This window comes from Chaetodon auriga, chromosome 4, assembly GCF_051107435.1.
Source record: "Chaetodon auriga isolate fChaAug3 chromosome 4, fChaAug3.hap1, whole genome shotgun sequence".
NCBI classification, from domain to species: Eukaryota; Metazoa; Chordata; class Actinopteri; order Chaetodontiformes; family Chaetodontidae; genus Chaetodon; species Chaetodon auriga.
Genome location: NC_135077.1, coordinates 8,364,337 through 8,376,695, shown reverse-complemented (window position 1 = coordinate 8,376,695; position 12,359 = coordinate 8,364,337). Strand labels below are relative to the sequence as shown.

The 12,359-nt window shown below is 42.8% G+C and overlaps 1 protein-coding gene across 4 annotated transcripts in view; it reads left to right on the top strand.

Moving 5' to 3' along the window:
* The window catches only part of crebbpa (CREB binding lysine acetyltransferase a), a 42,825-nt gene that overhangs the window by 18,708 nt on the left and 11,758 nt on the right, over nt 1-12,359 (top strand). For 2 of the 4 annotated variants that reach the window (XM_076728881.1, XM_076728879.1), the window contains 12 exons: nt 1,208-1,475; nt 5,540-5,653; nt 6,955-7,230; nt 7,643-7,742; nt 7,943-8,080; nt 8,218-8,335; nt 8,498-8,669; nt 8,943-9,005; nt 9,538-9,659; nt 10,690-10,902; nt 11,264-11,566; nt 11,871-12,050. In XM_076728881.1, the coding sequence (XP_076584996.1) occupies nt 1,208-1,475; nt 5,540-5,653; nt 6,955-7,230; nt 7,643-7,742; nt 7,943-8,080; nt 8,218-8,335; nt 8,498-8,669; nt 8,943-9,005; nt 9,538-9,659; nt 10,690-10,902; nt 11,264-11,566; nt 11,871-12,050 (2,067 nt within the window). The remainder of the gene's footprint in view (nt 1-1,207; nt 1,476-5,539; nt 5,654-6,954; nt 7,231-7,642; nt 7,743-7,942; nt 8,081-8,217; nt 8,336-8,497; nt 8,670-8,942; nt 9,006-9,537; nt 9,660-10,689; nt 10,903-11,263; nt 11,567-11,870; nt 12,051-12,359) is intronic. The other 2 variants (XM_076728880.1, XM_076728882.1) reach the window with 2 other exon arrangements.

The window sequence follows — 12,359 nt, the reverse complement described above, 5'->3', positions numbered from 1 at the left end:
AATCAGTGTTTCCGTTTTAACTGTGTTTTACAATAATTATCAATCAGTGATATCAAAACGAGTGTTGTGGAATTTTTTTATCTAAATTGTCTCTTTTTTGTTTCATGATGGTGCCTCCTAGTATATCCAATGAATTGATGGAATAGTGTTAGGTCTCCCTCGAATAAGATGGAGACCTAACTTCCATACAGCTAATCAAATTTTGCTTAAAGCAATGACGTCAGTGTTGGGTCATTCATCAACAGCGACTGGCGTTAGCTTTCCTGTTAGTCTTCTTGTCTAACTTACGAACATGAACACACAACTTGTCCTGCACCTGAGTTTCTCGAGTGAGCAAACAAGGATTCACTTGGGACACTGCAGCATGTAAGCATACCTGCAAATGTCATCCAGTTAGATTATGATGTGGTCCTTACTCTCCAGTACTCTTGACTAACAATAGGCTGTCTGCCTCGGACATGTCGGCTACAGTCCAATTTAAGCTGCTGTGAATCAAACACAGAAACACACCTCTAGTCAGATGAGATCAAAATGAGCATTTGTGTTATTAGCAATACATTTAAAAAACGCTTTGGCATTATTATTTTGACTACAGAATTGGATGACAAAACATCAATTCAGTTGGACTCTTAGAATGTCAGCGGAGCAGCCCTAAAGGCTGCTGAGCAGATACAGACACTGATTTGCCAATTGGTATAAAGAAAATTAGATTAGATTAAAGCTGAATCTAATCTAGTCTAATCTAAAAAGTGTCTGGATTTTGAGTCGACATATCAAATGTCTCACTGCTGATAAATTGATAAAAATGTTTGCAGCTCCTGATATTAAACATGCTGTTAATGGGCTGGCGTTTCATGACCTGTTTTTCGGATTGGTGAAAGTATGTACTCCCCTGTGTACCATTTCATTGATTTTAAACTCTTGAGTAAAGACAAGTGAAAAAATTGCATATTTTGTCTAACCAACAGTTAAAAATAAAATGGAGACATTTTATAGTATAGAGCTGCTAACTGACTAATCGTTTTAGTGTTACTTGAAGCCATGAATACAGTGTGTTACCTACATATAGAGAATCATCTCACTTTAAGTGACTAACAACAATTTGTCTCTCTACAGCTGGGGTTTTGCCAGCAAAAAGAGACTGAAGTCACTATTTTAACCCATTACAACTCTGACATTATGTCTGCCCTTTTCTTTGTCCATGCAGCAGCTCCAACAGCAGCCTCAGCAGCAGGCGGCGATGCTCCCACTGGCCGGTGGTGGAGGTGTGGCAGTGCCTTCTGCAGGCCCCACAGCCGACCCAGAGAAGCGCAAGCTGATCCAGCAGCAGCTGGTCCTGCTGCTTCACGCACACAAGTGCCAGCGACGGGAGCAGGCCAACGGGGAGGTGAGGGCCTGCGCCCTGCCTCACTGCCGCACCATGAAGAACGTCCTGAACCACATGACCCACTGCCAGGCCGGCAAGTCCTGCCAGGGTACGTTGCAGCGTTTGAAATAGTCGATCAGAAATTTAATCAAATTGGTCATTTTCTGCTGTTAAACAGCCATTTTGTTCTGATAGAGACAATGCTGTTGTTTGGTCACATAGGACACCATAAACTGAGTTCTTCTCATAAAGAATCCAGAAAAAGATAACAATCCAGATTGATTGGATTATGACTATAGACTGGATGTTCTGTAAAATCCCCATCCTTGTTTGTTAGAGATTAGTTGCTGATGAGACATTTGAATGACAATGTTTTGGGATGTAGCCTAGATCACACAGCCACCTCTCCTGGATTTGACAAAATTACCACACAAACCAAGCAGATTACACAAGCCACTTATTGAAATTCTGCAAGTTGGTTGCAGAAGATGTGAAAAACTGTAAATCCTCCTGTCATCCTGAAATCAGGAATGGCAGTATGTAGCTTTCCCTGCTACACACGATTCCCCAAAAATCTGTAGCTTTGACAAAAAGAGTTGACTGTTTGCATTTTTTTAACCAGTCATAAACAAATTGACCTCAATGACATAGATGTTACTGCTTTTAGCAGTAGATTTCTGACAGTTGTGTTGAGTCCTTAAAAATTAAAAAAATGTAAAAAAAAAAAAAAAAAAAACAAAACCAAAAACATTGGTTTCACGCTTACCGCATTTAAAAAGTACTGCTTGGAAATAACAGATGTAAAACAAGCAAGTGATTAAAAACAACCCATAGCGTCATAAGGGGAAAATAAAGTACTTCAAAATAGCATCAGCATAGATGGGGATTTCTCTAATGGGACATTCATTTGGGTGTTTAGAGTGGGCAGTTGTGCATTAACACTAGGGATGGGAAATTAAAGCAATCCATCCCTAATTAACACTTTGCCTTTTTAAGGATGAAATTTCTCATCAGCCAACAGTTTTTTGCCCTTTCATGTCACACACCTGCAGCAGCCATCATGTATAGTTTCTACTTTGTTTCTACTTGCCAAGTAGAGTTTTTTTGTTTGTTTGTTTGTTTGTTTTTTTCAATCTTTCAATCTCCAAGTACCAATGATTGAAAATTGCCCATCACATAGCGTTAAAACCGTCATAATGCTCCAACAGCCAGTCAGAGTGTTAAGCACCCTGTCTGTCTATGTACACAACTGCTATGTGCAAGTTTGTACTCATGCCATCACATTGTTGGAAAGCTAAGAGTCTTGTGATTCAATTGATTCAAACCATTTCAAGGTACAATCACAACAGGATGTACAATCAACTGCAACAAAAAACAAAAGACTATAAATTTGAAGCAGCCCACCAATGAAGTCTTGGCTAGTAATCCACCGTTTGATAACACTCCAACAAGAACTGTCCGGTTACATTGGCAAAGCTCCAGATGATCCAATCCAGTAACATATGTAGTAAAAAACACTATAATAATCCATGGAAAGTGGTTTTATCATTTCAAAGAAGCTGACAGATGTAGTAATCTTACAATTTTACTCCATTCTAACCCTAGTAAGCATGTACCCATAGGCAAGATGTTGGTTTCAAAAGGACAGCAGCACTCTGACCCTTCAGTTGACACCTCACTTGACCAATTAGGATCTTCCATCTTATGTGCACAGCCAACAATAGCCAACAAGAGTCTCTGTTGAAAAGAAGTGCCCTGATTTCCTCTTTGGCTTCGTACAGCCACTTAAATTCTGAAAACGAGGACATGCTGCTGAAGTACAAATCAAGGAATTCAATGTTAAAAGGGATATTACATAGATCTTAAAATAAGTATTGGAAATTGGATGGATGGATGGATGGATGGATGGGTAGATATCTATATGGCTAAATACAGAAAATTACCTTTTTTTGGAAGAATACCTACACATACCCTTAGAAAAAAAGATGTAAAATACTAACTTTTTATGGTATTGAGATCAGTTTTTAATTTAGCTTGGACTAGGTTCAGGCTTTGTGCTATCGTCCCATTTTGTTTATCAGCTAATAAGGCCCAGATATAGTCATGTGCAGGCATTTGCAAAAAAAAAAAAAGGCAGAAGTGTGTTAAAACTTGTATTACTCAATGCTAGTAGCACTTACAAGAAAATAAATGACATACATCAAAACAGTTAAAGCATAAAAATACAGAGAAGGGCTGGATGCAGGATTTATTCCAGTCATATTCAGTTATACCCCATTATTTGTGTGGCCAACTCTTCCCCCATCTCATCCTAATCTCCATAGGGAGGTCAGCAGTCCAGACATGAGCAGACATATGTTTCCCTTGACTCCTTGTTGATCATACCATGTGGCTCTGCCTAACCCACACTCAGCACAGTCCATTCAAGAAAACAAAACGCTCACATCTTGGTGGATAGGCCTGCTGTTCTCCTCTTCCTCCTGTGTCAGCAACAGCATTGCTGCAATGAAATCACCTCAAGCTACTCTCATTTAAATTTGGCTGCGTCTGCCCGTCGACTTGAATGTTTAAGTTGAATTTCAAGCCAAATGTACTCAGAGGCCAAGGTGTGTTAAGTGTGAAGGCAGCTATGTCTCTTCTCCCTGCATGCCAAATAATTCCCTCTTGCTCAGGATCAGTGCTTCTTGGTGCCAGTGTAATAACCCCGGAGAGACATGTTCTTCCCTAAGACACACTTATCATCTCAAAGATTTATCTGATGTCTGTTGGCTTAGTTAATTTTCACCTGAGGGACTCTGAAGGCTGCAGTTACGACTAGTGCTTGGATTGACATTGGACCTCAATTTGTGGCCTTTTTGTTTCTCACTACATCGGTATGTTAGCCCTGCTATGTTTGAGTCTTTGCCAGTAGTATTGGTGTTTTTACAAAGATAATGAAGTTTAATTGTGATTGTGTATGTGTAGCCCTTGGCGTTTGTAGTAAATTGTGTATGTGGCTGTACTTAGAAGTGCCAGGCAGCTAGTGAGGCTGATTTTAGCCTGCTTGTGATTTCTTGTCAGATTACCTGCTTGCACATTAGCCTGGCCCTAGATGAAATAAAGCGCCTCAGTTTTTCAGTCATGCACCAGGAAATGCGGTTTAGGTTCCCTTTCCACTCGGCCAAACCAGCAGCTTTCCAAGAGTGGAAATTAGTGTAGTGAGCTGAACCTGAGACCCCTGAGTTTTGCGCAGACACGTTTCTTTTCTCTAGTTTCTCCCATTAGCTCTGGTCATCTGTCCAGTGTTTATTTTGAAAAGAAATTTGTATTTAGTTTTAGTCACAGACTGAAAATTGTAGTTTAAAGCAGGGATCCTCAGCTACATTTGTTCAAGGGTCAGATTTATTCTAAGCACACACTGTTTGGGTTTGACATTATTCATTCCTTATAATTACAATTATTATTATTACTGATATACATCACTTAATGCGTATCATCCAAATTAACTCTGCATCTGTCTCACTTCCTATACATTTTGCTAATGTCCTTATTTCCTTTCTCTTTTTCTCACAGAACCATTAGGTCCAACCTTTAATTGTGTTTGCATAGCATGTTTGTGCTGTCCTAGTTTTGAGATATAATACTCGGTGTTTTGAGTATTTATGGTATTTTCTTTTCTTTCATAAACCTATGTTCAGCCAGGTTTTGAAGAAACAAACTCTCCCAAGAAACTAATGACTAACATATTGTTTGAAAAATGCAGTGTTAAGTCAGCAATAAACCAAAAATTTGCCAGAACCAGTAAAAACAATGAATCATATCTAACTGCCTGTCAGCGTGTCCTTTCATGTTTTTGTGACTTCTTTTATAAACTGAGGAAGTCATTTCTAAATGGTTCAACCTGGCAGTTTAAAGCATTGTAATTGACCAGGAGTGCTCAGTCTACATTGCTGTGACTGCCACTGGGATTGCATACAGATGAAGAGCTGGGAGAGAAAAAAGATGCCATGTTGGTTAGTAAAACAATATAAAACAAAAAGAAGCTCAACACAATAAAAACTGTCAGAAAAATGGTTGTTGTTTCATTATCAGTACTGGGATGAACTTTCCCTGGTTTTGACGACTTGGTGGTGACCAAATAGGGCAGACATTAAGATTCTAAATCTTGTTGCTCTTGCTCTCTTTCCATTTCAGTGGCTCACTGTGCGTCGTCCAGACAGATCATCTCCCACTGGAAAAATTGCACACGACACGACTGTCCCGTCTGCCTGCCGCTGAAGAACGCCAGCGACAAGCGCACCCAGCAACGTAAGTATCAGACTCTGGCCCACTATCGCTTAACAATTGTCAAGTCAGTCAACGTAAGCACAGACACCAAAACACAAGGCTGAATGACTTCTGTTGACTGTTGAATAAACAGGTCATCTAGACATGGTTTGTTTTACAAAGGCCTCAATCTTTATCTCGGTCATTATGGGAGATTATTTTGGTATATCGAGCTCTAATAGTTGACAGCCTCAGAAACAATCAGGCCTGCTTGTTGCTTTTCTGACACCAGCCAGAGATGTTTGTGTGTAGAATCTGTGTATGTTTTGCCACTAAGATACGCAGGCGGCTTATTTTGAGGTTCGTGCTTATCCACAATGACAAAAAGCACTCGATGACTAAATGTGGTCCTGCTGGGCTTGTAATCTGACACACAGGGAGGGAGTGTGATGGAGGGAGAGGGGGTGGAAACAGAGCGTGTGTGCTAGAGGTCTCCTGCTGAGCCATTGGTTGGGCTGTTGACTGCTACTCCCCACTGGAGCGGAGCCAAGTTTGACACTTTCTCTGCGTCGTTCTAAAACTGCTTTTCTTTCTGTTCTGTTTTTCACTCTCCATGTAAATGTTGTCACAGCTTCACAGACTTTTTGATCATTCTCTAGATAACTTCCATATCTCTGTTATATCTCCCTAGATTACTTACATTAGTTACTTTTAAGGTTTTCCCGCTGTTGTCCCCTCTCAGTTGTTTTTCGTTACTTCACCACTCCGCTCGGAACGTTTAATCACTTGCAGCATTCCAGCGTTGGTCTGTCTCTGTTTGGCGTGCATGTTAAAGAACATGATGCTGGGGCTTGTCTCTCCTGCCAACACAAACAGAGCGCAGTATTTCTTTGTTCTGCCTCCTCCGATTTTTGTCTTTGCACAAACTAAGAGCTTTTTTAGCCTGACCAGATCCTGAACCCACAAAAATATGCTAATGCTCTGTCCCCTGAAGGGATTTATGCATTTATTCAGTTCACTGCTGTTTAAACTATTTACCCTTACATTGATGTTTTCACTGTATCATGCTGCCATGTGACTGCATCTTACCATAGGTCAAAGTGCATATGCATGTGTATTTGGTACTACCTGTTTAAAGTATTCTACGTCTTTGTTGTGTTTTCACCAAAACAACTCTTCATATTTATTGGGCTCGGCACACGCTATCAGAATTTGCATTTTGTTTCTATATTCTAGCTGCTGCAGCAGTAGAGTAAGCAAGATTGTCATCTTTGCAGCGTACTGCTAACAGTATATTCAGTATGATTGTATTTGAGTGTTTCGGACTCTGTCTCTCTCCACAGCCAAGCTGAGCTCCCCCAATACGGGCCTTCAGAACCCCATGTCCTCAGTTGGTGTGGGCCAGCCCAGTGCTCCCACAATCAATACCTCAACCCCCATAGACCCCAGCTCCATGCAGAGAGCCTACGCGGCACTTGGGCTGCCTTACAGCAGCCAGGCCACTGGGCAGGCCCAGACTCAGCAGGCCCCGGGCCCAGGACAGACAGCAGGAGCACCCAACGCACAGGCCCAGCAACAACAGCAGCTTCCACAGCAGATGAGATCCATCAATGCACTTGGTAAAGCCAGAGAGGCTGATGTTATTCCTATATTTTCTGTGCGCACTTTTAGACACCTTACGATATTGGTCCCCTTCGAAGTACATCTGTGTTTGTATATATGTATTGATTAGCATGTAAATGCACAGCACACCTCTCAAGCCTAACTCAAGGCTCTTGAATGGGTCTAAGAATGTGTGTGAAATGAATATGAAAATACTCAGGTATAACTGAGTTTTGAAATTGTAAATGAAATCACAATCTGGAAAAATAGTGGGGAAAAAGGTGTTTGTTGTCAAGCTGCCTTTTCATCAAGACAAGCTGAAATTTTAGTTTGGTCTTTGTTGTGAAGAGTTGTAGACATGGTGGTCATTCAGAGCTCGATTTTGAAGTGGAGGCATTGCTGTTTGCTCACAGCTTTCTTTATTTACAGGTAACCAGATGGCTCTTGGAGGTGCAACAATGGGGGTGACTTCTTCAGACCAGACTAGCCTGCACACCGACTCCCTTCCCAATGCACTCAACACTAACAAGTCAGTCCCTGCCGCTAACCACATTGCATATGTTGACCCTCAACATTTTTTCAATTGTAGGACACTTAAATCGGCTACCTAGGGTATACAGATTCACTAGATCTGATGCTTTTATGACAGTCCAGTTTTGAAATAAATTGACACTGTGTATGAAGACACTGACATACAAGCTTCTAACCTTCATCGTGTTCCACCTCCAGTCAGCTGCTGTCAGACGGGTCAGCTGTGGGCTCAATGGGAAATCTACCCACAGCAGCACCCATCTCTGCCACAGGCACCAGGAAAGCGTGGCATGAGCACGTCACTCAGGACCTGCGAAATCACCTCGTACACAAACTGTATGTACCCCTCCTAAAGAGATGTAATACTTTGAGAATGCTTGTTAGTCATCCTCCAGTCACTGTTCTTTTAAGCCAAAGTTTTGAAGTACAGTCGTAGAAATCCCCAGCAATGTTCATCTGCTCTTCTGTGGCAGAGTACAAGCCATATTCCCTACCCCTGACCCGGCAGCTTTGAAGGACAGACGAATGGAGAACCTGGTGGCCTACGCCAGAAAGGTGGAGGGGGACATGTACGAGTCAGCTAACAGCAGGGTTGGTGTTCTGAAACTTGCTTCAAACAGGACAAAACTTGGAGAATTGCTCACTTTATCAATTGCTCTCTTTATCAGCCATACACAAAACCTTTTTGGATAGCCACAAGTGATCTGCTTACTGTTTTTAGCTACTTTACTATCTGTGTTTCCCTTTCTCCAGGATGAGTACTATCACTTCCTGGCTGAGAAAATCTATAAAATCCAAAAGGAACTGGAGGAGAAGAGGCGCTCAAGGCTACAGAAGCAGATCATGAATCAGGCACCCCTGGCCACCCAGGGGACCCAGCAGCCTAACCTTCCCCAGCCCAATGCCTTTGGCCCAAGGCCACAGAGTGAGTAAAACACTTACATGACTTTCAGGTAAAATCTTTTTAAATATTTTAAATGCTTCTTTGAAAGTTTTTTGGAACTGTTTTGGAAACCATTGACAACTGTGTATCTTCCAAATACACATAAAGTACCTGATACTTTATGACATGTGCTTATTTTATGAGCAGATGGTATAGAGGTTTCTTTAATTTTCAGAAAATACATTCAATACACTTGGTAATGTTGCTCTTCAGGCTGCCTTTTGGTTCAGTGTTTTTCTTTGTTTTGCTTAATAGATGGACCTGTTCCTCTGTCCAACATGCCAAATCAGATTATGAATCGCATGCAGGTTTCACAAGGTATGTTTTTGGTGTTGTATGTGACACATGGTATTTTCAGATTCAGATTACGTAGAGACAGTCAGTTAAAACAACTAGAACTTAAAATGGGGAAAAGAGTAAAAAAAAAATGGTTGTGGAGAACAACGTGGAAGATGTACAAAGAGGAGCAGAAAAGGAAATGAAGATAAAAGGAGAAATACTGAGCTACGTTATCTTGACGTCTGAGCAAAGAAGCATGTCAGTGAAGCAGAACACATTCACATGCAAGATGACATGAAAGACAAACAAACGTTTTGGCACTGCTATGAGATGCCATGTGCTGCACTTTGGCTGTGCAAGTACTTCAGCATACCCACAGAGGTTGAACTGTGTAGTTAAAACTACCTGAAAATGGACTCCTATAAAGCTTTAACTTGAACTGAAAGTTTATGTATTGGTTGCTGCTAGGTTACAGCTATCAGCGGTATCTTGGCATTGTGCAGTGGTTCTGCATTTCTTGTTGAGTTGTGTGTATCCATTGCTGAACATTGTGGTCCACTCTTCTGTACAGGAATCAACCAGTTCAACCACATGGCTCTGCCGAATGCCCAGATATCCCAGGCACCAATGGGAGCCCGAGCTGCCTCACCCATGAACCACCCACAGCAAATGAACATGAGCTCCGTCCCAGCGGTGAGAAGGGCAGGGGCCATGCAAATCACAGTACACACACACACACACACACACACACACACACACACACAGGCATATAAGTAACATGAGCTGACACCTAGTTGCTGGTAAATTCACACTCTGCCTGTCTGTTAAAGCTACCGCAGGCTTATTAAAAATGTAGCAGACTCGTCAGCTCATGAGTGGTTGGTGAATATTAAGATGGTAACAGCAAAGCAGAAGACTTGCTTTTAGTAGACGTGGGTAACTCGTGAAGTGAAGAGCAGACTGTTTCTTGCCCTGCATTGTCATGTTTAGCCAGATGTGTCCATGCAGCGCTGTGGAATAGAGACATTAACGTTTTAGTACAAAACAATCTGTCCTGTTTTTATGCGTCTTGTTTCAGAACAGGACCACAATGAATACAAGGTGTGCGTCATGGCCATTTTTGTGAATTTCATTCCTCAATTTCATCAGCTGATTAAAAAGCTGTGCTGATGCATCGGTTGGGCTCTAGTAGGGATGCGTATTTCCTTAATTGTTTATCAGCCCCTTGTAATAATATAGTAATCATTGAAAGCCTGTGAAATGCAAATTTCATGCTTTTCCTTCAGGCTTTATTTTAACAATTCATATTAAAAGTAAATGTTTTAAATGGTGTATGAAATAAAACAAAATATTGTCAGTTGTCTGTCAGGATTTTACCAGCTTTTTGGAAGTACATGAATTTGATGTGATGAAACATGCGCTTAAAGGAAAGCACTGGACTATTCTTGTGTTATAACAAAAACAAGAAGTGATTTGTCTAATTGTTTCAGCTCTATAGACATACAGACTTTGCAGACATCAGCCAGAAGACAGTGAAAGAAAGTGCCCTAGAATCACAGTCACACTCACAAACACAAGCACACTCGCACGACCTCAGTGTAGATGGAAGAAATTAATTGTATGGCATCGCTGTTTTATTGAGGAGCTGGAATGCTAGTAATGTGAGTCATCTTTGCCATGGCATTCATGACGTTAAGTAACGTTCTCTTTTCCTGCCTTGTAGATGGGCATGTCTCCATCTAGGATGCCCCAGGCTCAGGGCATGATGGCTGGACATGGTGGTGGTAACATGGTAGGCCAGACGGCCAGCCAGGGGCAGTTTCTGGCTCAGACCCAGTTCCCTCCAGGATCTGCTGCAGTCGCTGCAACAGGCGCAATGAATGTCAACGTGGGGCCTGGCATGGGCCAGCCACCTGCACAGGCTGCCGTCACCCAGGTGAGACATGAAGAAAGATGGGGAGTGTGGAGCTCCAGTAAACTATGTTGGATAACTGATTTCAGTAATGCTATCTCTTTTAGAGTTGATATGAAGTTGTGCTAATTCCAGTTAGCTCCCGGGGAACTAAACTCAGACTACTTTCACAAATCAAACTACATACTAATTACTCTAAATTGTTCTCATGCCAATCACCAGGTGGTCTCTAAACCTTAATTTGTATGTGGTGTTGTGTTTGTCTGTTTGACCTTATGACTGTATGTTTGTCTGCTTATCTTCTGTGTGTGTGTGTGTGCGCGTGTGTGTGTGCGCGTGCGTGCGCGTGTGTCCGCCTGCCCTTTGTATGTGTCCTTCTCTCCAGCAGCAGCAGCAGAGCGCTAACCTCCCCATGAATGCACTTGGCCCCTCACTGGGCCCTCAGCTAGCCTCCTCCCAAACCCCCTTGCACTCCACGCCTCCGCCTGCTGCCTCCTCTGCCTCCACGGCTGGGGGGGCCACTAACCTGCCGCACCCCCAGCCCTCCAGCCGCAGCTCCACCCCCACTCTCCCTGGCCCTGCCCCAGCCCCGGGTGCCACCCCGCCCCGCCCCACCCAGCCCCAACCCCAGGCGGAGCCCCCCGCAGCAACACAGACGCAGCCCCCGCCTCAACCCCCTTCCACGCCGGTGAGACTGAGACCCTCCGCATGCCCTCCACTCTGACTCCCCTTCCCCTGCAAACTCCCATCCCTCTGACTGCCATGTACCAACCCGTCCCATCCACATCCACCTTTCTGTCTGATAACTGCATCTTCACCACTGTTTGTAGCATCCATCACAAAGGGAATGATGCATCTTTCAACTTAAGGAAGCAATGAAATCAGTGTGGGAGGTGGTCATCTGTGCTGTGGCTTCAGCCTTGCATGCAAAAGAACTATTGAACTGTCGCCAGTAGATCATAATTTATATGCCTCTCTCCTCTTTGTTTCAGCTGTCTCAATCAGGGGCCAGCCTAGATAACCGGGTGCCCACACCGGCCTCTGCCGCCAGCGCTGACCTTCACTCGCAGCATGTCGGAGCAGACCTGCCCGTCCAGGAGGTCAAAGCGGAGGCACACCATGACCAGCAGGAGTTTGAGGCAGCTGGCGGCAAAACTGAGCCCAAGATGGAGGTGAGTTGAACCTGTGTGTACAAATACACGTAAACCAAATCATCTATCCATTTGTTGATTCAGACTCCTTTTTAAATTACTGACTCTGAACAATGCCTGGACTCTCATAAGACTTCTTATATACTTGACAAATCACAAGTGCCCACTTGAAGGGTAACGTCTCAGTTAAAATTGATTTGCAGACAAGGAGCAATGTGCATTAAAATTTAGAAAGAATCAAAACACGTTCACAGGAATGGAGTGAGCAATTTACCAGTAGATGTTAGTCTGAATTTAAGATTTCATGTAACATGGTGTTGCTGTTGATGT